General features: G+C 41.2%; 1 protein-coding gene across 1 annotated transcript in view; it reads right to left on the bottom strand.

Annotated features, from left to right (window-relative positions):
- Positions 1–780: 780 nt before the first annotated feature.
- CHMP4B (charged multivesicular body protein 4B) overlaps positions 781–22,429 on the bottom strand; it is a 27,423-nt gene continuing 5,774 nt past the window's right edge. The window contains exons 3-6 of the mRNA XM_031064153.1: positions 5,873–6,050; positions 5,074–5,188; positions 4,432–4,558; positions 781–1,604 (exon numbers count right to left, since the gene is read on the bottom strand). Coding sequence (XP_030920013.1) covers positions 1,537–1,604; positions 4,432–4,558; positions 5,074–5,188; positions 5,873–6,050 — 488 coding nt within the window. The 3' untranslated portion in view covers positions 781–1,536. The remainder of the gene's footprint in view (positions 1,605–4,431; positions 4,559–5,073; positions 5,189–5,872; positions 6,051–22,429) is intronic.

Here is a 22,429-nt window from a genome sequence, read left to right as displayed (position 1 = left end):
GCCAATACCCAATGGTAACAATTATTGGATAAAGCTGCCAGTGAGATAAATCCCATCACCAATGCCAGGGGCATCACTGGCCCCTGTCACTGGGCTGCCAGGGGCTGCCCTGCCACCCCCAGCTCTCAGCTCCCACATCAGGACACTGCACAGCATGAATGGTGCTGATGGGGCTGGGTTTTCCCCTCCCAGCTCCACCTGAATGCTCCTGCTGGGATATTTCACTGCATTTGAGATGCCCCCTGGAATTCCCAGAATAAAACACAGCTGCTTTAACAACATCTCTTAGCACAGTGCACAGTAGAGGTAATTTCCATGATGATAAACAAAGCCAAGGGCCCCAGCTCTGTCCCTAAACCTCTTGCTTTGAACTTAATTCAGCTGATTTCTCCTTGGAGTGGGGATTTTCACACAGAACAGAATCCCAGGATCACTGAGGTTGGAAAAGATCTCCAAAGTCACTGAGTCCAACCTGTGACTGATCCCCACCTTGTCACCAGCCCACAGCACTTGTTCACATCCAGCTGTTCCTTGAGTCCCTCCAGGGATGGGGACTCCACCACTTTCCTGGGCAGCCCCTTCCATGAAGAAATTCCTCCTGATGTCCAACCTGAACCTCCCTTGGCACAGCTTGAGGTTCTCTCCTCTTGTCCTTCCCCGTTCCCCATAGCTCAGCATGCTTTAGAGTGGATGTCCCTCATGTAGAAAGAGGCCAAACTCCATCTAAAGCACAGCCAGATCACTTAAACAGGACACAGAATTGACCACAGCAGCCACAGGTGAAAATTAATCGAGATATTTAATACAGTGCAATCCATAGTAGTTTCTTAATTAAAATAATTGTGTGCATGTATCTGAATGGGTTATCAATTATCACAAAAAAGCAATAAACATTGTAGTGCTGTGTAGAAAAATGTACAACAGAACTTGAAACCTTCCCTACTTCCAAGAGAGTGTGGATCAACTGCAGATCATTCTCAGCAATTAAAATGGGCACAGTGACTACGTCGTTGCAGTGACAGACACAGGGCTGGCACACAGCAGTCAAGGGATATAAATAGACCTGGCAAAGAACTAAAAACCTAAAGCATTCTTGCACCTAAAACACAATAAAGAAGCCAATGGGGGCTTACGACTTTTCCTGGTTTTTAAATGCCTTACAAGACTCCTAGACACACTTAAACTGACTTAAAATTACAAGAGTGTTTTGCAGCTTATTTCAATTCAATGTATGGCCCAAATTGAAGATGAAGATCCAGCAGTGGCAGGAGCACAGTCCCAAAGCTGAGTGTTTGATTTTGCAAATACCTTTTCTACAGAAATTCAACCGTATCGACAGCAGGCAATTCCCCTGCTCCCCTTCTCTCCTCTGGGCAGACTTTTTTCCATGCTATGCAGAAAACAGCAATGCAGTTCCCACTGCTCTGGGTTAAAATTAAAGATAAAGACATTTTGCTTATGCTTTCTCCTCAACAAAACACATTTGCACCCAGAATAGGTAACCAAAGTCTTTTTTCCAGCCAGGGGCTGCTGTGGTTACATGGTTCCTGCCCAAGCTTCCAGCTCTTTCATGTCATCATCCTCTTCTTCCTCTTTCTTCTTGGCTGCAAAATCACAAAAGAGAACAGGTGAGTGGGAATCCTGACAGAACCCTCTTTGCCACTGACAAACCAGTAAATGAAGAACCTAAGGCCAGCTGTGGACAAAAAAAATACATAAAATCTTTTTGAACTGAAGTAAAAGGTGATTTGCTGAAAGAGCCAGCGTGGGCTAAACTTCCTGAGTGGCAAAAAACAACAGCTCCCACAGGAAGAAGGCAGTGGGCATGAAAGTTCAAGTGTGATATTTTTCCATAATTTCCAAGCCTCTTTCAGAGGGATGCAGCTTCTTACAGAAACTCATCTGATGTCTCCAGTGGGAATCTCTTCCCCATCCAAATGTAATTCCTTATTGCATCACTGAGTACTGTGACTGCAGGGAATGAGGTGTTTGGGTCAGGTACAGAATGTGGAGGGGCTGGAGAGCCCTGGGAACATCCCACTCCCCCACTCCTGTGCTCCCTGGCAGCTGCTGGATGTGGATGTGGATGGGAGGGAGCAGCCTGGACACTGCCCCCTCCTCCTTCCTGGCTGTTCCAGGGCAGAAAATGCTGCTCTTTGTTAGAATCTGACAAATTCAGTTTCCATTAACTCAGCAAAAAAGGTTTGAACCCACAAATAGCTGCAAAAATTCTGGAAAAGGTAAAAAAACCGAAGAGTGAAACAATTCCTGGTCCAAGTGGTGTGTGTCATTCCAAAGGAAATGTTTACATCAGGAAAACTGAGTCAGCTCCAAGCTCCAGACCCCTCACTTGTACAAGGCTGGAATTTGGTTTTCTATATTAAGCTCCTCCAGCCACCATTAAACAAAAACAGCTTCTGCCTGAATTTCTCCTGACACCACTAACATCAAAATTCCTCATTCAGACTGATTAAAGCCAAAGTCCAGAATGCTCCTGAGAAGTGGAAAAGCAGGAAAGCTTATGGTAATCTTCCCTTCAATGGATAAAAAGGAGGTAACAGACTCAGCTCTACCTCAAAAGACACATTATTATTCCCAAAAAGACAATTACACATGAACCTGAACCATGAGGGACAGTATTCCCTTTGGAGGTCTGACCATGGTATGCACAAACAAACTTTTAATCCCAGTGTTAAGTCAGTTTTAAGTGAAAATCAATTTAGGTTCAAAAAATAAACCCACACAAAATCCCCACCCAACACTACCCCAGAATCCCAATTTTTCCCAAGTGCCAGCCTTGGAGGCAGCTTTACTGAAGCAAAAATTGCCACTTAAATACCTTAATGGAATTCATGGAATTCTCATTTCCATCCAAAAGCAGCTTAGCATAAATCCTGTGAAACACTGAGCTTTATGCTTGCAGCTTTTACTACCAAACTTGTACACAATTTGTATTATTTTAGGGAGTTTCCCCAAGTTTTAGGCTGTGTAGCTCCTTAAATATATCCACAATTACAACACCCCTTACTTGTGTGCAGCCACAAAATGCAAAGAGTAGATTTGGGTCCAGACATTGTGTTTTAAGAATATTTAGAGAACAAACCTCATTAAACCAGCCAGGCAATAAAAAGGCAATGCACTGGTTCATTTAATCTATTTCTCCTGAATCTGATAAAGTCTCAGATTTCAGATATTCTGATAGAACTCCCTCTCCCTCTCACCAACTCTGGTCAGCAGTTCTGGCTGGTAAAACACAACCAGGAACACACAAAATCAGTGGTGGTAGAATAAGGAACACACAAAATCAGTGGTGGCAGAATAAAACCAGAGGAACACACAAAATCAGTGGTGGCAGAATAAAACCAGAGGAACACACAAAGTCAGTGGTGTCAGAATGAAAGCACAGTAACACCAGGAGCAGTGGCACAAAGCAGAACCTGCTCAGGCAGTGCTGCTGTTTCCCACACCCATCCAAGCCGGGAAAGGCAGCAGGATAATTACAGATACACTGACCAACTGGGATTATTTGCATCCACTGCTCTTTTGGAGGTTTTTTTTTCCTGTTCCAAGTAAGGGCATGGAATAGAGCTGCAAATTCTGTAAGTTATTCATCATAGTCAGGCAGATTCAGCAAAATGGGCTTGTAAAGCTTTATATCCCATTAGTGCTGCCAGAGGTGTCCCAGCTCAGCTGAATTCCATGGGAATGTTCACACAAGAGGGACCAGTTCAGATTTAAGTGCAGCTTTGAACCCTCTGTGTAAATTCAAACATTTCTTGTCCATCCTCCAGGTAAAATCCTCACACCAGTTACAATTCCCTGGGTATGTGTGGGCTAGGACTGGGATGATCCTGACTTTGGGAATGCCTGGTTTGGGTACTGCAGAGGAGCCCCCAGCCTTCCCAAAGAGGGACCCCCAAAGGAAGATCCTCCCAAGGCCAGAAAAGCAGGGATCAAATTCAAACCCAAAGGAAACATGGATCCACGGGGGAATCTGAACCTGCCTGGGACTGGATGACCCTGGAGGTCTTTTCCAACTGCAATTATTTTATGAGTTCATTTACTCTGCCTTCCTTTTTACCTCCTCAGGGTGTCTTGTCAAGATTTCCTCCTTGTTGGCCCAACAGCACCTGGAAAAAGGCTCTTTTCTCCCATACCTCCACAGCACCCTGAGCATCATGCAGAGTACCTGGATGAGCTGGAGCAGAAAACAGCTGCTCCTGTGACAGGGAGTGATTTTTGTGCTGCTTCTGAAAGGCAGGTGCCCCTCACAGAGAAATGGCAATCACTGGGTGTGATTTGGGATTCAGGAAGCAATTCCAAGCAAAATGTCTGTGCTGTTTGCAGCCAGATCTCCCAAATCCAAGGAATTGGCAGATGAATAAGCACATTTTTAATGATGCAGGATGTTTCAGTAAAGGTTGATCATACCTGGCTTGGAGGGTATTGATATTGAGGGCACGTTTGGTAGTGGTACTGTCTCCGGCCCACTGATTTCCAGCAAGTTTTTGTCTAGTTCTTCTTGTTCTAGTTCCTCTAGCTCTGCCATGAGTTCATCCTAGGATTTCAAGGAGAAAAAAGAAAAAAGAAGGAACTTTAAGTTATATTTATTATCAATCAGATATAGCTGATCGCATTATTAAAGAAAATAGCACAAATGCACAGGGTCAGAGCGAAGTGAGGAGATGAGGAGTCTGATTCTGATGTGATTCCTGTACTTCATCTCTTGGAGGGAAAGCAGAGGAGGGAAGGGGAAATCCAAGCCCAAATATTCTCAGGTCAGGCCATCCAGACCATTCTGAGCATAAAGTCCAAGTCACAGCCACCAAGAACTGCAGGAGAGATTTCAGAGCCCAGTCCTGCAGCCAGGCACACACAGCATGCAGATCTCCAGAGAGAGATCCTGGGGGACATAATTCCTGCAGGGATTTCAAAGCCTTCACAAGAAGATGTGGTGCTCAGGGTTGGTGATGGGGCTGGCAGTGCTGGGCCAGTGGTTGGACTCCCTGACCTTCCCATCCCAGAGGATTCCATCATTCACTGGTGCAAAGAGAAGCAAATTAAAAACCATACCTCATCAAATTCCTCCCCAAATCCTACTGGCTTGGAGATGGCTGTAGAGATCTCATCTGCCAGCTCTTGCTGTTCTGCAATGTCCTGCATTAATTCATCTACTTTATCAATGTCCCTGGAAAAGAAAGGAAAGAATTCAGTATCAGCAGGCTCCTTCCCAATCAACACTGCATTTCCTGGCTTCTGTAGAAATGCCCTACCACAGTGACATTTCCAAGGCCCTTCCCCAAAATACACTTTGCATGCAAGTCTGGGTTTTATCCCCCTGGTCTCAACTCAATTAGAGATGTATTTTTAACTCTTCCCTGCAAGCTTAGCTCCCAGCAGTTATACAGACACCAGGGAGAGCATTTGTTCTGCATCACTGATATTAATAATAATTTGCTCTCTTCCCTGATTCAGCATTATTACATCCACAATATTTGCTTGTGGAGCAAGCACAACATTCCCATAATGCACTTTTACCTTTAATTATTGCTACATACACCAACTCCACTACAGAAAAACAAGTTTTAAGACCCCCCTTGAGGCTTAAAATTCTTGCTGTTACAAGATGGATCTGTAACTGCTGCAGGCTCCCATTTTCTTTAGACCACACTGGTGCTACCCAGCTTTTGGATAAATGTAGTAGTAAACTGAGGAAGCATCATATTTGTGTGTTTTGTTCAATTTTAGTTTGAAGTGAGAGCCTTTCACAAGAAGGTTTTGCTGCTCCAGCTCCACCTTTGGTTTGGAACAGCAGATCTGACAAATGCCAAACTACAGATCCCGTGGGAAGATGCAGGAGGGAGTGACTTACATGTTGTCATGAGCAGCTTTCATAGCCTTAGCAGCAAACCCCATGTTCTTGAGCACTTCAGTGTTGGTGTTGGCATTCTCCAGGGCTTCCCTCTGGAATTCAATTGTTGATAACGTGCCATCAATCTGTGCCAGCTGCTTCTCATACCTCTTCTTGCGCTTCAGGGCCTGCAGGGCAGCTGCACAGCAAAGGACAGGGTGGCACTGGTGAGCTCTGTGCCCAGAACAGCCCCTCACTCTTTGCACCAAGCGCTGCTCAGCACAGAGAGATATTTAGCATGTTCTGGTGTTTGTTGTCTACACAGATCACCTGTGCTGCCCAACCCTTGATTTGCCATCCTTCAAGGGTGGCACAGAGGTGGCTGCTGCCCTGTGGCTGTCACCTGTCACCTGTCACAGCAGGATGCCAGCCCAGACTCACTCCTGACACACCACAGACAGAGACCATGCTACAGCAAACAGAAACCTTCAATATCCAGGCTCATCCACCAAAACCAGCCTTGTTCACCTTCCCCCCCATCACAGGAAGGCAGCACTGCTGGTGCAGCTCCTGCCAGCTGAGATCTTTGTGCTGCTGCAGATCCCCCCCTCCTGCTGAACCCCTGCTCAAATCCAAGGAGAAATGTTCCCTCAGCTTTGCACTTAAACGTGAAATACACATTCTAAAAATGTTGGTATTTATGGATGTTTTGTGTTACTCCTCCTAGAAGGTGTTTACACAACAGCCTGAGCTGGGAGAAGCCTCACTGAAGGTGGTTTGAGCAATTTGCTGCTTGTGGGCTGTGCAGGAGGAGCCCCCCCAGGACAGCTCCCACCCCTGGCACCAGTGTGGGAGGACTGCTCCAACCTGCCCTACCCAGGGAGCAGCCAGCAGGTGACAACAGCCCACAGCCAGCTCATCCCAAGACACCTGGGCAGAAATCATGGCCATTCCTGAGACAGACAGGTGTGAAAAACACGTTCACTCTCTTGTAAAAATTTAAGTTGAATAAAGGACTTTTAAAAAGTTTTAAAAAGTTTAATAGGAGATAAAGATTATAAAGCAAAGATTATTAGAGTCAGTTGTGTCTGGCACTGAGCTAAGAGCACATTTGCTATTTTGGAAACACTCTTTATACCCAATTTTTACTGCACTAGTTTGTTACATATTTATAAACAATTATTCATAGTAAACTTTTTTCTTCAAATTAGTTTACATATTCTAAGAAGTGTTTAGTATAGTCCTTTTTCAGATTTGTTTTTTTAGCGCATGTGTATTCTTTGGCTATGGTTTTAGTCTATTCTTATTATAACTTCTGGTTTTGGGCTTTGGTCCATAATGTCTTTAGATGGTGAGTGTTGATACTTGGTATATCTGTAGTGTCTTCTTCATATGTTTACTGGATGTTATCTAAGTAGGTATTTTAACATAAGCATACTTTTATCAGCTATTTCACTACCATGTCTAAGCTTAATTAACAACAGAAATAAAAACTATATATTTATAGCAAAGTTACTTTAACACCACACATACAAAATCCATTTTAATATTTGTGAAAAGCCAATATTATAATAGGTATGTATAACCCAGGGAACACCAACTACCTTTACCCAGAGCTGTACAAGATGTGCTTAATGCCACAGCCCTGGCAGGGTCCACGAATGGTGGCAAATAAAAGCTTTACATCTTGCCATCTCTGAGAGAGATGCTTTCCTGCTTTCCAGAGCAGGAAACGAGGAGTAGGAAATCCTGACAAGAGACAGGTTCCCTTATCTCTCCTTGCAGAGGGCTGCTAACTCAGGGATGTGATGAATATGTTTATAAAGTGGCTGCTGATGGAGCCCACAGGCAGCCCAGGTGTTCTGGACTTTGCCATCCTGAGATGCTGACAGTCCTGCAAGGTAAAGTCCTAAACAGAGCTCCAGCTCTGCAACTGGTTATGAATATGCTGTATTTGGTTAATTTCAAATTAATGTGTTAGAAAACAAACAAAAAAAAAAAGCACTTTTTTATGGGAAGGCCCAGCTAAGGATGCCAAGCACACAAAGCAGCTCAGGATTATTTAGGAGAAGTCAGTAAAAACATCTCAACTGCTGCAAGAGAAGCCAAGGACCCAAAACAAACCACTCACAAACAGTGAGTGCAAAACAAACAGCACCTCTGCACTGACTTTCTCTCCAGGGTCAGTAAATCTGCCCAGTTTTGGGCCAGTCCAACATCCATGTGTGTGACAGGACTGAGAACAGGGGGTGTGCAAAGGACAACGTTTGATCTGCAGAATGAGGCACAACACAAACATCCCAAACATTCCAGCTTGATGCCAGATCATAAATCGATGAGCAACACATTGCTGGGATATTTAGGCTGGTTCATTCTGCCCTAATGGTTTCATTAAGGATATAGGAAGTTTTCTTACTCAGAAAGATTAAAAACTGTTAATAGCTGTGTTTATATAGTGACAGATGCTGGGGAAATGCCCAACAATAAGGGGATGTGAGAATTTTGTGCCTCATGGAGAATTACTAGCAAAAGCAGAAATTTTTTAAGCATTATATAACATTATACAAAGCCAAGTAAAGTGCTGCAATTTCTGTACAGCTCCCCACTCCAGCCTTCTCTGAGAACAATTAGAGTTTGCCTGCATTTCATGCAGAGTTTAAAACAAGCTGCTCAGACACAAACACTGCAGGGATCACTGTGAGTGATCACAGGATCTTATCAGGATCACAAGTTCTTATGAGGATTGTTGGGTAACCCTGTCCCTCCCATCCCCACCCACACCTCTCGTGCACCAGAACTGCCCTAAACTGCTCATGGATTTGTGGGATTTTCTGTTTCCCACCCCTTCAGACCAAGGAAAATATTCTTTTCTCCTCCCTAAGGCCAAAGATCAGGAACATACTGAAATCTTATGAACTGCCAGAGTAACATGTTTTTGTCAAGTTTTTATTAAAGCCAAAGCTATAAAAATTTAATCTGAAGGGAATTACATTGGCTTTTTTTCTCAAAAAAACCCATCTTTTCCCAAAATCAGAAATAAATAAGTGTTGGAACCCTGGTTGCTGAGAATTTTAGACTTTCTGTGCTGCCAGGCACTGACCCCCAAGAGAACACTGCATTTGACCTGAAACCATAGAGAAAACTTCCAAAATTAAAGAACAGAACTAAGATTATGAGTGGGTAGCTTGAATAGAAGTGTGTATATCACATAGTAGAAAACTTAAAGTTTTAGAATATAGTAAGATACATAAAACAAGATAGAAGTTTTAGGGTAGAGACCAGTCCTTCTTCTTCATAAATTTAAGTAGTATTATATAAGTAAATTAAAAAATCTACACTGCAAGCCACAAATAATTAGTTATTAAGTTAAAAATAAAATTATTTTAAGTGTCATTTCTTAAATAAAAGTTTATCCTTAAAAGACCTTATACAGACATACCTCTCCATTTTAACTAATTAAAATTAAGCACTACAAAATTCACAACTTCAGACCAAAATATAAATAAGAACTAATAAACATCCAAGTCCAAACAAAAAATACCTTCTCATACATTTAATCCCAACCTTAACAAAAAAAAAAAAACCACAACAAAAAATCCATTAAATAAGAACCAGAGACAGTGGGATACAAAGGTCCTGTAGCAATTTTAACTTATTAGAATTACGCACTACAAAACTCACAACTTAGAAGACTATAATATAAATAAGAACTAATAAACATCCAAGTCCAAACAAAAAATACCTTCTCATACATTTAATCCCAACCTTAACAAAAAAAAAATCCATTAAATAAGAAGCAGAGACAGTGGAGTACAAAAATGTCTATAGTATTTTAAGTTATTAGAATTAAGGACTACAAAACTTACAACTTATAAGACTATAATATAAATCAAAACTAATAAACAACTAAGTCCAAACAAAAAATAGATCCTCATACATTTAATCCCAACCTTAACAAAAAAAAAATCCATTAAATAAGCACCAGAGACAGCGGGGTACCAATGCCCTGTAGCATTTTTAACTTATTAGAATTAAGCACTACAAAACTCACAACTTATAAGACTATAATATAAGTCAGAACTAGTAAACATCTAAGTCTAAACAAAAAATACCTCCTCATACATTTAATCCCCCTCCCAAAAAAAAAATCCATTAAATAAGCACCAGAGACAGCGGGGTACCAATGCCCTGTAGCATTTTTAACTTATTAGAATTAAGCACTACAAAACTCACAACTTATAAGATTATAATATAAATAAGAACTAATAAATATCTAAGTCCAAACAAAAAATACATTTAATCCCAACCTTAACAAAAAAAAAACCGAATTAAAAAATGCATTAAATAAGCACCAGAGAGAGTGGGGTACGGATGCCCTGTGGCACTGAGCACATGCAAGAACTGGGTGTGTCTGAAATCAGAGTGGGACGGGGCCCTCCTCACAGGCTGCTATCACATCCAACAGCCATGGCAGAGGCTCTCCTCAGCACCCACACCCCAAATGATGCCTTTACTGCTTCCAAGGCAGTAATTAGAGGCAGAAATGCAGTTTACAGCCAGCTTTAATTGCTGTGCAGCTGCTTCAGCAGCACCTGGGACCATACACTCGGTTAAAAACATTTATCCCTGGCCAGCCAGAGTTCACTCACACCCTAGAATGTGCTGTAGAGATCACCCAGCAGGGTTTTCTAGAATCAGCTGATCTCAGCTTCCCAGCAGTGGGACAAACTCCTTATCTTGCACCCAAAAGCCATGCAGGATTTCCAGGGCCAGCCTCTCCCAGCAGCTCCTGCACAGGGCCTGATATGCAGAGTCCAGCTGGGCTGAACTCCCCTGGAATATCCCTGGCACATAAAAACCAGGACCAGGAGGACCATGGAGCATACAAAACCTTACTCTGCTAACCCCCAACAATGCTGCTTTTACAAAATACAGGAGTAAAAGGTTTGTTCATCAGTATAAAGCAGACTACAGTGATAATTTTATACCTTGGGTTCCCCAAAAAGACCCCCAACAGCTCTTCTGCCACAGCTTAATGGCTGAACTCACTCTGGATTATCCCTGGGACATAAAATCCAGGACCATGGAGCTTACAAAACCTTACTCTGCTAACACCCAGCAATACTGCTTTTACAAAAAAGAAATAAAGGTTTGTTCATCAGCATAAAGCAGACTGCAATGACAATTTTACACCCTGAGTTCCCCAAAAAGCTCTTTTTCTGTCACAGTTTAATGGCTGAACTCACTCTGGAATATCCCCCTCCATAAAATCCAGGACCATGAGGACCATGGAGCTCACAAAAACGTACTCTGCTAACACTCAACAATGCTGCTTTTACCAAACACAGAAATAAAAGGTTTGTTCATCAGTACAAAGCAGACTACAATGATAATTTTATACCTTGGATTCCCCAAAAAGACTCCCAACAGCTCTTCTGCCACAGCTCAGTGGCTGAACTCACTCTGGAATATCCCTGTGACATAAAAACCAGGACCATGGAGCATACAAAACCTTACTCTGCTAATACCCAACAACACTTGCTTTTTACAAAACATGGAAGTAAAAGGTTTGTTCATCACTATAAAGCAGACTGCAATGATAATTTTATACCTTGAGCTCCCTAAAAAGACTCCCAACAGCTCTTCTGCCACAGCCTGATGGCTGAACTCACTGTGGAATATCCCTGTGACACAAAATCCAGGACCAAGAGGACCATGGAGGATACAAAAACTTATTCTGCTAACACCCAGCAATGCTGCTTTTACAAAATACAGGAGTAAGAGGTTTGTTCATCAGTATAAAGCAGACTGTAATGATAATTTTATACCTTAGGTTCCCCAAAAAGCTGCTCTTCTGCCACAGCTCAGTGGCTGAACTCACTCTGGAATATCCCTGGGACATAAAATCCAAGACCATGGAGGATACAAAAACTTACTCTGCTAACACCCAGCAATGCTGCTTTTACAAAACAGAAATAAAAGGTTTGTTCATCACTATAAAGCAGACTGCAATGATAATTTTCTACCTTGGGTTCCCCAAAAAGCTCTTCTTCTGCCACAGCTCAACTTCTTCTGTCACAACTCACTCTGGAATATCCCCCTGAAATAAAAACCAGCTGCTCTAAGAGGGGATTTAACAACCCTCAATGCCAGCAAAAATATCTCATCATTCCATGGGCAGTTTTCACAAGGTAATAGCAAGAACCTGCCAATAAAGAATGTTTTCCACACCTCCTCCTTACCAGGCACACTGGTGGTTTAACTTGTAAGTCCAATGTGCAGCATGAATTGCAAGCACTTAAAAGATCCTCTAAAAAAAACAATCAGCAGATAACAAACCTCAGCTGTACTTTATCTGAATTGTAATAAAGCTTTCAGAGAATATATATGACTGAGGGAAAAGCAGTTAGATATATTTGTATATAATTATTATTATAATTGAATTAAAGGTAATATATTTAATACTACCTGGGTGACTTCTGCCATCCATCAGGAGACAGTGAGTAGGCTCAAAATTCCCTTTTCCATATGAAATTTTGATATATTAATTGTCTTTATTATCAGCTGTGATGGGGATGTTGGAGACAATTTTTATTCATAAAGATTAAAATGATTGCCCCACAGAGCCCTGACCAGTTAAAATGGGTATCAATAGTTTATTATCTCTTTTTCATTGGCAAAGGAATGTAAAATTTCTGTGTTAATGAACATCAGACTGTGATCTCTGCAGTTCCTTTTCACAGAGAAATTCTGACAAAGAAAACACCACATCCAAGAGAGGAATAAAACTGCAGCTGAGTCCAGTCACACCTGGGCTGGCTGCTTCAATTTCTTGAATGTAAAACCTGCCTAAAACTACATTCAAAGAACATTTCTCAAGCTTTATAACACTTAAAAACCTATTCCTTCCTCTGCTTTTTTTGTTTGCTTTGGGGTTTTTTGAGGGATGACTTGTCATTGATTGTTGGTTGGTTGGGTTTTTTTTTATTTCCAGTCTTTGATTGAAGTATAAAATACTGTTTCAATTGTCTATTTCTTTGAATTTCTGTGGTATCCCCCACTGCTAGAAATACCAGCAGAAGTTCTACACCTCCTGTTTGACCATGGAGATTCCCAAGAATGCAGGGTTTCACTGGGATGTCACCATGGCAGGTGACAGCAGTGACAAGCAGAACTCGTGTCACTGTTTCCAGTCACTCCTCCTGACTGATGAACACCCAGAAATGAAAAGAGCAGAGTCACTCAGCCAGACTCTCCTCTGTCAGCAGATCAGTCAGAAAAACATGACTGCTCACCCAGATAATTTCACTTTGTCCTCCAGAAATGCTATCTGTAAGAATGTGATGTATTTTGAATTATTTTAATCCGTGTATAGGCAAATTATTATTATTAAATGAACTGTTGTAAGTCTGATGATTTTCTTTGCCATATTTACAGCAGTTTGCTAGTCAAATGAGATGAATGTTCACTGTGATAAGCAGCTTGCAGGATAATAAAATATAATTTTACTACATGCTATTGCATTCAGAGAGGGAAAATTGACTATGAATGTCAGTGGTTTTGTTAAAAATCAACAGCCCTCCTGCAAATAAATATTCCTTACACACTGGTAGGACAGGCAGTGTTCCTGGGATATTTATGTACAGCAAAGCTGGGGAATTAATGCTTTTAAATATCATTAGCAGAAAAGAGTAGATCAGCAGATAAAAACCTGGAAGAACAAGGCTTTCTTACATAATTGGAACTTCAAAATTTGCTGGCAAAACCACATTTCAGCTTGAGAGGAGCAAAGAGCACTGGGAATAGAACTCAGGAATTTCACTGAATTCAAGAATACACCTGGCCAAGTTTCACTGAATTCAAGAATACACCTGGCCAAGTTTCACTGAATTCAAAAATACACCGGGCCAAGGTGGAAGTGTTGATGATGCCACAGGATTTGTCCCCCCACAGTGCAGGTGTCTCCTTCCTCTGCAAAACCCTCCCAAAATTCACACTGACACCTAAAATAGGGGTCAAAATTTTTGCCTAAAATAGAGAGGCTTCTCCTCTAGGGGAAAACACTGCAGTTAGTAGCTCTGATTATTCCAACTGAGGGGGAAAATAACTTCATCTCACAGCTAATTCTTGCATTCTCTCTGGCAGAAATGGCAGCAGCAGAGATGCCAGGGCACAGGGACAGCAGCAATTTGAATATGGCATGAGAGAGTTCCACAGCAGCCTCAGGAAATAATGTGCACCAAATGTCAGCCACACCAAAATAATAAAGAGTGCAGGAGCTGCAGAGGAGCTGCCCAAATTGGGGTGCCTTGGCCCCTTGAGCTGCAAGCCCAGGCACTAAATAGGATTGAGATAATCAACTTAATAGTGGAAGAGCATTTTGGACATTACCCTGTACATCCAGCTGTAATTTGCTCTGCAGAAAGAAGCATCTTTATTTTTGCTGCTTCTGAAAATCCCATTCCATCTTCCTGGCACTCGCCTGGGCAGCAAATTTCATCAGGAACAACATCCTGGCTGTCCTTGGAATGGGATAAACAAGGAATTGCCTGCCTTGCCTGCAGTCAGGAGCTTTATCCTGGGCAGCAACTGCTCATCTCTCACTGCTGAGATCCAGCAAACTGCCTACAGATCTCAAAAAAAAAAAAAAAAACTAAAAAGAGAATTGCCAAGTTATGCCCCAATAACAGATAAATGTGTCTGTGAGCAGATAAAAAGACTGCTGACTACAGACTGATCAAACTCTGATTTTTGCCTTGAGTAAGAACCTTTCTGCAGAGGTTTGACGGCTCCAGGAGTTGTTACACCAGGACTGCCCTCGTTGGTTCCATACAGAGGCATCCAGGCCATAGCAAGGATGGCTCATCCCAGGTGAGTCTCAGAACACAAAATGTCAGAAGTCCAAACAGCCAGGTGTGATTTTAAGCTCCAAAAAACCTGGTGTGATTTTAAGGCCCAAAAAACCTGGTGTGATTTTAAGGTTCAAACAGCCAGGTGTGATTTTGAGGTCCAAAGAAACTGGTGTCCCTTTAAGGGTGTGATTTTAAGGTGTGATTTTAAGCTCCAAAAAACCTGGTGTGATTTTAAGCTCCAAAGAGCCAGGTGTGATTTTAAGGCCCAAACAGCCAGGTGTGATTGTAAGATCCAAAAAACCTGGTGTGATATTAAGGCCCAAAAAACAAGGTGTGATTTTAAGGCCCAAAGAGCCAGGTGTGATTTTTAAGCCCTGTGGTGTCCAAGTGGCTGGGACACAGAGGTACCAAAGGATGGTTATAAATAAATATATTTATGATCCTGTGTGCAGCAGCAGCTCCTTTCCTGTGAGATCACCTCCTGAGAGCTCTGCTGCCTCAGGGATGTGTTCAGCTCTAAAAGCCATGATCCATGTTTGTCCCTGATGCCAGGGCCTGTCTCAACAGTGTCCTGTGCTTTTCTTTTGGGAAATGTGCACTTTTAGCAGAGAATCATAGGCAGAGTTAAGGCTTGGTGCTTCCCTTGTCTTTCTCTGCCTGTTTATTAAATTTCTAATAAAGTTTCCAAACCCTGCCTTCAAAGGAAGGCAACTATTCCCAGCTCAGAGATTGGGACTGATTAAAACAATTTCAATAAAGGACCCAAACCCAAGCAGAGAATACAAAGTTTTTGCCTTTTAAAATACAAGATTACAACTTCCTCTTGAGCAAAGCAGTGCCAGAACATTTAGTCTAGTGTGCAAGAGATGGAACAAAACAATAAACACTCCTGCTTTAAAAATCTATAAATGTATAAAAGAAACAAAAAAAACCCCAAAGAGATAAAGAAAAAAGCATCTGTAGAGCAGCAATCAGGGCTGTGATACAGCAACACCCAAACACAAGAGGAAGCAGCACTTTCACACCACCCTGGCTCTAATTCTCTGTAAAATAATCTCCAGGCAAGCCTGGGACAGTTTTGTCCAAAAAAAAAAGCTATAAAAAAAAAGTCATTAAAAATGTCATCAAAAAAAAAGGTCATAAAAAGTCAGTTTTGTCCCAAAAAAAATTTAAAAAAGGAAAAAAAAAAGTAATCAAAAAAAGGGTCATCAAAAAGAAGTAATAAAAAAGGGTCATCTAAAAAAAGGGCCATCAAAAACAAGTCATTTTTGTCAACAAAAAAAGGGGAAAAAATGTAATAAAAAAAGGGTCATCCAAAAAAAAGGGTCATCACAAAAAAGGTCAGTTTTGTCCAAAAAAATAAAAAGGTGAAAAAAAGTAATCAAAAAAGGGTCATAAAAAAAGTGATTAAAAAAGTAATCAAAAAAAAGGTAACAAAAAAGTCAATTCTGTCCAAAAAAAGGAAAAAAATGTAATAAAAAAAAGGGTCATCAAAAAAATAAAAAAATAAAGAGTCATCAAAAAAAGGTCATCAAAAAAGGTCAATTTTTAAAAAAAAAAAATTTAAAAAAGAAAAAAAATGTAATCAAAAAAAGTAATTAAAAAAAGAGTCATCAAAAACAGGTCATAAAAAGGCCATAAAAAAAAGTCAGTTTTGTCAAAAAAAAGAAAAGAAATGTAATTTAAAAAAAGGGTCATCAAAAAAAGTAATAAAAAAGGGTCATGAAAAAAGTAATCAGAAAAAGGTCATCAAAAAAAGTCATCAAAAAAAAGTCAGTTTTGTCAAAAAAAAATTTAAAAAAGGAAAAAAAAATGTAATAAAAAAAGGGCCATCCAAAAAAAGTAATAAAAAATGGTCATAAAAAAAGTAATATTAAAAAAGGCCATCAAAAAAAGGAAAAAATGTAATAAAGAAAACGGGTCATCAAAAAAAGTAATTAAAAAAAGGGTCAAGTCATCAAAAAAAGTCAGTTTTGTCAAAAAAAAATTTTTAAAAAGGAAAAAAAATGTAATCAAAAATGGGTCATCCAGAAAAAGTAATAAAAAATGGTCATCAAAAAAAGGTAATAAAAAAATAGTCATCAAAAGAAGGTGAATTTTTTCAAAAAAATTTTAAAAAAAGGAAAAATGTAATAAAAAAAAGATCATCAAAAAAAAGTAATAAAAAAAAGAGTCATTAAAAAAAGGTCATAAAAAAGGCCATCAAAAGAAGTCAGTTCTGTCAAAAAAAGGAAAAAAAAAGTAACAAAAAAAAGGGTCATCAAAAAAAGTAATTAAAAAAGGGTCATGAAAAAAATAATCAAAAAAAATCAAAAAAGTCATCCAAAAAAAGTCATTTTGTCAAAAAAAATTTTTAAAAAGGAAAAAAAAATGTAATCAAAAATGGGTCATCCAAAAAAAGTAATAAAAAAATAAAGTCGTCAAAAAAAAGGTCATCATAAAAAGGTCAATTTTTTCCAAAAAAAAATTTTAAAAAGGAAAGAAAATGTAATCAAAAAAAGGGTAATCAAAAAAAGTAATTTAAAAATGGTCATCAAAAAAGGTCATTAAAAAAGGCCATCAAAAAAAGGTCAATTTTTAAAAAAGGAAAAAATATGTAATCAAAAAAGGGTCATCAAAAAAAAGTCATAAAAAAGGCCATCAAAAAAAGTCAGTTTTGTCAAAAAAAAGGTAAGAAATGTAATTTTAAAAAAGGGTCATCCAAAAAAAGTAATTAAAAACGGTCATCAAAAAAAGGTAATAAAAAAATAAAGAGTCATCAAAAAAAGGTCAATTTTTTCAAAAAAAAATTTTTTAAAGGAAAAATAATGTAATTTAAAAAAGGGTCATCAAAAAAAGTAATTTAAAAATGGTAATCAAAAAAAGTAATAAAAAAAAGTCATCAAAAAAAGTCAGTTTTGTCAAAAAAAAGGTAAGAAATGTAATTTAAAAAAGGGTCATCAAAAAAAGTCATCAAAAAAAGTCATCAAAAAAAGGTAATAAAAAAATAAAGAGTCATCAAAAAAAGGTAATAAAAAAATAAAGAGTCATCAAAAAAAGTCATCAAAAAAAAGTCAGTTTTGTCCAAAAAAAACAGGAAAAAAAATGTCATCTACAGTGAGTCTTGAAGTTCAAATGAGCAAACCAGGAATGAGAAAGCGCAGTTCCAGAGACAGCTTTGTCCCACGCAGGAGCTGGAAGGAGTCTCAGAAATGCCGGTTCAGCCAAAACCATCCAGGCCTGAAGCTGCAAACCATTCCCTGAAATGTGATCCAGGCTCTGGCAGCAAAGCCTGCTCTGCATTTCCCAATTCCCAGTGCCACTCCTCAGGGTCCTGCAGGTCTTTGGGTGATGGCAGGGGATTGCAAAAGAAAGGGATTTCCAAATTAAATTACGTATTTTCTAAGGCTGCCTGAGTAAATTATCCTCTCTTACTCTTTCCAACTGCCACTAACTTTGCCAGTTAAAAATCTGCACCTTCTTTGATACACACATACAATTCTGGTGTGAAATGAGGTAATTATTCAGTATTCAACCAAAGTTTAAACTTTTAGGATGAGAAATGTGTGTTCCCTAAGGTGTCCCTGAGATCCTCACAGCCTGCAAACACTCTTCATGAGTTTTCTATTTTATTTTGTAATTGCTGAAGGTACCTTGTTAAAGAGAATTTCAGTGAAAACTCAGCATCTTCCTTTGAATCCCTGCCAGAAATGCATCAGGCTTTGCAGGAACAGCTCTTAAGTATCTCCAAATGCTGGTTTCTCACAGGAAAAAAAACAACCAACCAACCAACCCAGTTCCCTAAGCTGAACAGTATTTTTGTAATTAATTCACAAACTGAGAAGCTCCTACCCAAAAGTGGCACCCTTCAAGACCTTTTCTTGCTGGGGAATTCAAAGAGTGGCTGCCTGGGAATCCATGAGGCATTTTCCAGCCTTGGACCATTATTATTAGAGCCTTGCCAAATCTAAAAATTTCATTGATGCTGTCATAATATTTAGCATTTCTCTTAGCAGCCTGACTTCCCCAGATGAGATATTCTGGGATGTAAAAAGCACTTTTTTTTGAATGCTGAGATTCCAACACTGACATGGGAGGGAAAGCTGAGAACACAACCCTTTAGAAAGCCAAAAGTTATAAAGCAAATAAGACAAACCATATTTATATTTAAAATTTTGTACTTGACACAACCTCCAAACACTCCTGTGGCAACACTGCAGTACTTTTTTGAGGCTGAATTGCAGTTTTGAATGGCAATCCCATGTTCTGAGGCTGGGATCAGCTCCAGAGCCAGGCTCAGCAATAAATTCTGCTCCTGCTGATGGGGCTGCCAGGGAAGCAGTCCCAAAAAAGCCTTTCTGCCTCTCACTGTCCCCCCAGGACAGGGCACGTGCAGAGCCCACCATGGAGAGCCCCAGGGCATTTTCAGGAGGTAAAATCATCACCTTCACTGCAGATGCAGTTCCCAGGGAGCCCATGATGAAGTTTGCTTTCTATTAACTTGTTTTGTTTCATAACCAACCAAAATCACCTCCAAATGTTTGAATACCACTGATTCCTGTCACTCTGCCATTTCTCTTTTCAGTTCACAACATCTGAGCAACCTCTGTGCACAGAATCCCTGAATCTGGATGAAATCCTGCCAGGCCATGAGGAGCACACACAATGTGGGTGTTTGGTGACACTTTCACCCCACCACTGCACATCCCATCACATCCCAGGAAATGATACTGATCACATCCCAGAGATGTCACACTGGTTATTTGGACACCTCCAAACTTCAGAGGGCTTTCTGTTTGAGCTGTAGATGTAAATTACTATTAACATGTTTAATAGTTAGAAAATTAGAATTTATCAAGAAGCAGTTCAAAAAATTAAAAATATACAGTGCCTTTTATAAGTGTTTTGAGGGGCTAATGTCCTTCTTTTGTTTTCCAACATTGAAATAAGACAATTTATACAGTGAAATAAGAAGCTCAGAATAGGCTAGAATAAATAACACATGTGAAAATAAATTATTATTAACGTCTAAAATATTGTACTATCACCAAATTCACTGCCACCAGTCAAGAGCTGCAAGACAACAGCTGCCCACACAATTATCCTAAAACTCTGTTAGCTCCTAGAAACTGCTAATTGGCAAAGCTTCATCTCAACAGTGAACCCACAGCAGAGCTTTTACCAGCTGGGCTTCCACCTGGAAGGACATCATGGACAGAACTGCTACTGCCTTTGCCACAGCCCGGCACTGAGCTTCACACTCTGCTCTTCTGGGTCCCACCAGTGCTGGGCCACTGTGGCCACCCCAGTGCCCTTGGTAGTGGACACAAGGAAGGATCCATGGGATCACAGTGGTTTGGGTTGAGAGGGACCTTAAACATCACCCAGTGCCACCCCTGCCATGGCAGGGACACCTTCCATCATCCCAGGCTGCTCCAAGCCCTGTCCAGCCTGGCCTTGGGCACTGCCAGGGATCCAGGGGCAGCCCCAGCTGCTCTGGGCACCCTGTGCCAGGGCCTCAGCACCCTCAGAGTGAGGAATTCCTGCCCAACGTCCCACTCTGGCAGTGTGAAACCATTCCTGGTTATCGTGTCCCTCCATCCCTTGTCCCCAGTCCCTCTGCAGCTCTCCTGGAGCCCCTTTAGGCCCTGGAAGGGGCTCTGGGCTCTCCTCAGAGCCCTCACCTGTGCAGGTGAGCCCCCCCAGCTCCAGCCCTTCCTTCAGGATCTGGATCCCTGCTCCAGACTCTGGGGGATGATTCAGAGTAGAACCAACTTCCTGATCACCAGCTCTGCTGCAGCCTTGGGCTGTCTCAGGGAAAGGCAAAAAACCCCGACAACATTGATGTCTGGTCTGTTCTGGATTCTCCACCTGCATCCTGTTTGTTTCACACACTTTGTGCCAGGAGTTCCAGTTTCTTGAACACCTGGTTGCAAATATGACGGGAAGTCAAGAATGAGATTGCTCCAGCTTTTAGTTTTGCAAAAATCATCCATTTTTAAGCAGTGGGAGTAAATGACAAGATTTTACTTTAAACCCCACTCATGTCCACACTTTGCTGGCTGCAAAATTCAGGCCACAATCTGCTACCCAAAGTCTCTGGGACAAACATCACATACTCAAAAACCAGAAATGGCAATGCAATTTTGGGTTTTTGGGAGCAATAAGGGACTGACAGAGAGACCTGAATGATACAAATGCAAAACCCAACATATCCCAGTGCAGATAAACTCTCCACAACTCAGCATAAGTCTAAAAGAGGGTTAAACCAAATTGATGATTTGCATCACCTGCAAATTATAGTTTTTGAATTAGCCTAGGAGCAGGATTCAGTAATTAGGCCTGGAGTTTAATAAGATACTAGAATCCAACATCTAATACATTTGGAGAGAAAAAGTAATAAACACAAAGTTAGTAGCTGCAATCATGCCAGGTTTCCCTCCTGACAGGGTACAGGAACAGAGGAAGGATGTATTGCATCAAGTACAGTTACCAAATCATGTATTTCAGAATCACAGGGTTTGGGGTTTTTTTTAATGCCACTTTTTAAAGCAGTTTTTTCAAATGGTGTTTGTGAATCCCACCACTGCTGTTTTATACCTGAGAGTCTTGTCTCCAAAAACCCCTGCTAAACATAGGTAGGGTGAAATGCAAAGAAGATGATCTAATTAAAAAGAGCAATTATCGCTTTTCCCAAGGCAGGTGATGAATGCCCATCTCATTACCTCGGGGGAAGATGAAAGACTCAGGCCTGCACTGCCATCAATACTCCAGCACTGAAACCCTGGGTTATGGAGAAGCACCTGGAACTCAAACATCAATTTTGCTTTAGACTGTGACTTAAAACACAGAGAGGGCAGGCTGAGGGCCTGAAGATGGGCTGGAAGTGCTGCAGGACTCCCTACACAGCACCTGATGATTCATGGAAACAAAACCAGGGGCACATTTGATTCTGGGAGAACCACTTCTGCTGGCAAACAGGAGTTTTGAGCCACACTCCCCAAACCTGAGCCCTTGCAAACACTCACAAGGATTCACCCTCTGAATCCCTGCCCGTGCCCAGAGCTGAGGCTGCAGCTTGCCCTGCCTCACTGCCAGCTTTGAAGCACCCAGCCTTGCACACAGAACCACCCTGGCCCTCCTCCCTGCTGCCATGAGCTCAATAATGAGCCCTGTGTCCCTCAGATGTTATCACAGGTACTGTGATAACAGAGCTGCCCTCTGAGCAGGGACTGCTGCCAGCAGAGGCAGAACTGCCCTCCCTCCTCCTTCCCATCAAATTCCTGCCTCCCTCTCCCAGCCAGCTCCAGCATTTGTGTGGTTAAGTGTGGAAAACAACTTTTTTCTCTCTTTTTTTTTTTTTTGCTAAGAGTTGGGTTTTGTCTGGCTCAGCGAGTTAATCCAAGTCATGGTCTGCCCACACAAAGGGGAAGAGCAGCACAGAGGAACGGGCAGGGCCACTCCTGGAGCAGCCTCACTCAGCCAGTCCCAGCTGGACATTCCAGGCAGGGTCCCAGACAGGGGCAGCTCTGACACCAGAACCCTCCAGCTGCAGGGAAATCACATCAACAGACTGATGGGACAGCTTAAAAAAGGTAAAGGGATGTAAGGAGTTAATTTCCATTACAAACCATCACCTGAGGCAGCACTGAGAGCCCCAGGTGGGCCCAAAGTCAGGACTTCAGCCAAGCCCAAGTCCTGGTTTGTTTGGTTTTGGTGCTGGGTGGAGAACAGGAGTGTTCTCTCT

Source organism: Geospiza fortis, unplaced genomic scaffold, assembly GCF_000277835.1.
Source record: "Geospiza fortis unplaced genomic scaffold, GeoFor_1.0 scaffold57, whole genome shotgun sequence".
In the NCBI taxonomy this organism is placed as follows: domain Eukaryota; kingdom Metazoa; phylum Chordata; class Aves; order Passeriformes; family Thraupidae; genus Geospiza; species Geospiza fortis.
Note: the sequence above shows the minus strand (reverse complement) of the source record. Positions and strands in the feature narration are given on the sequence as shown.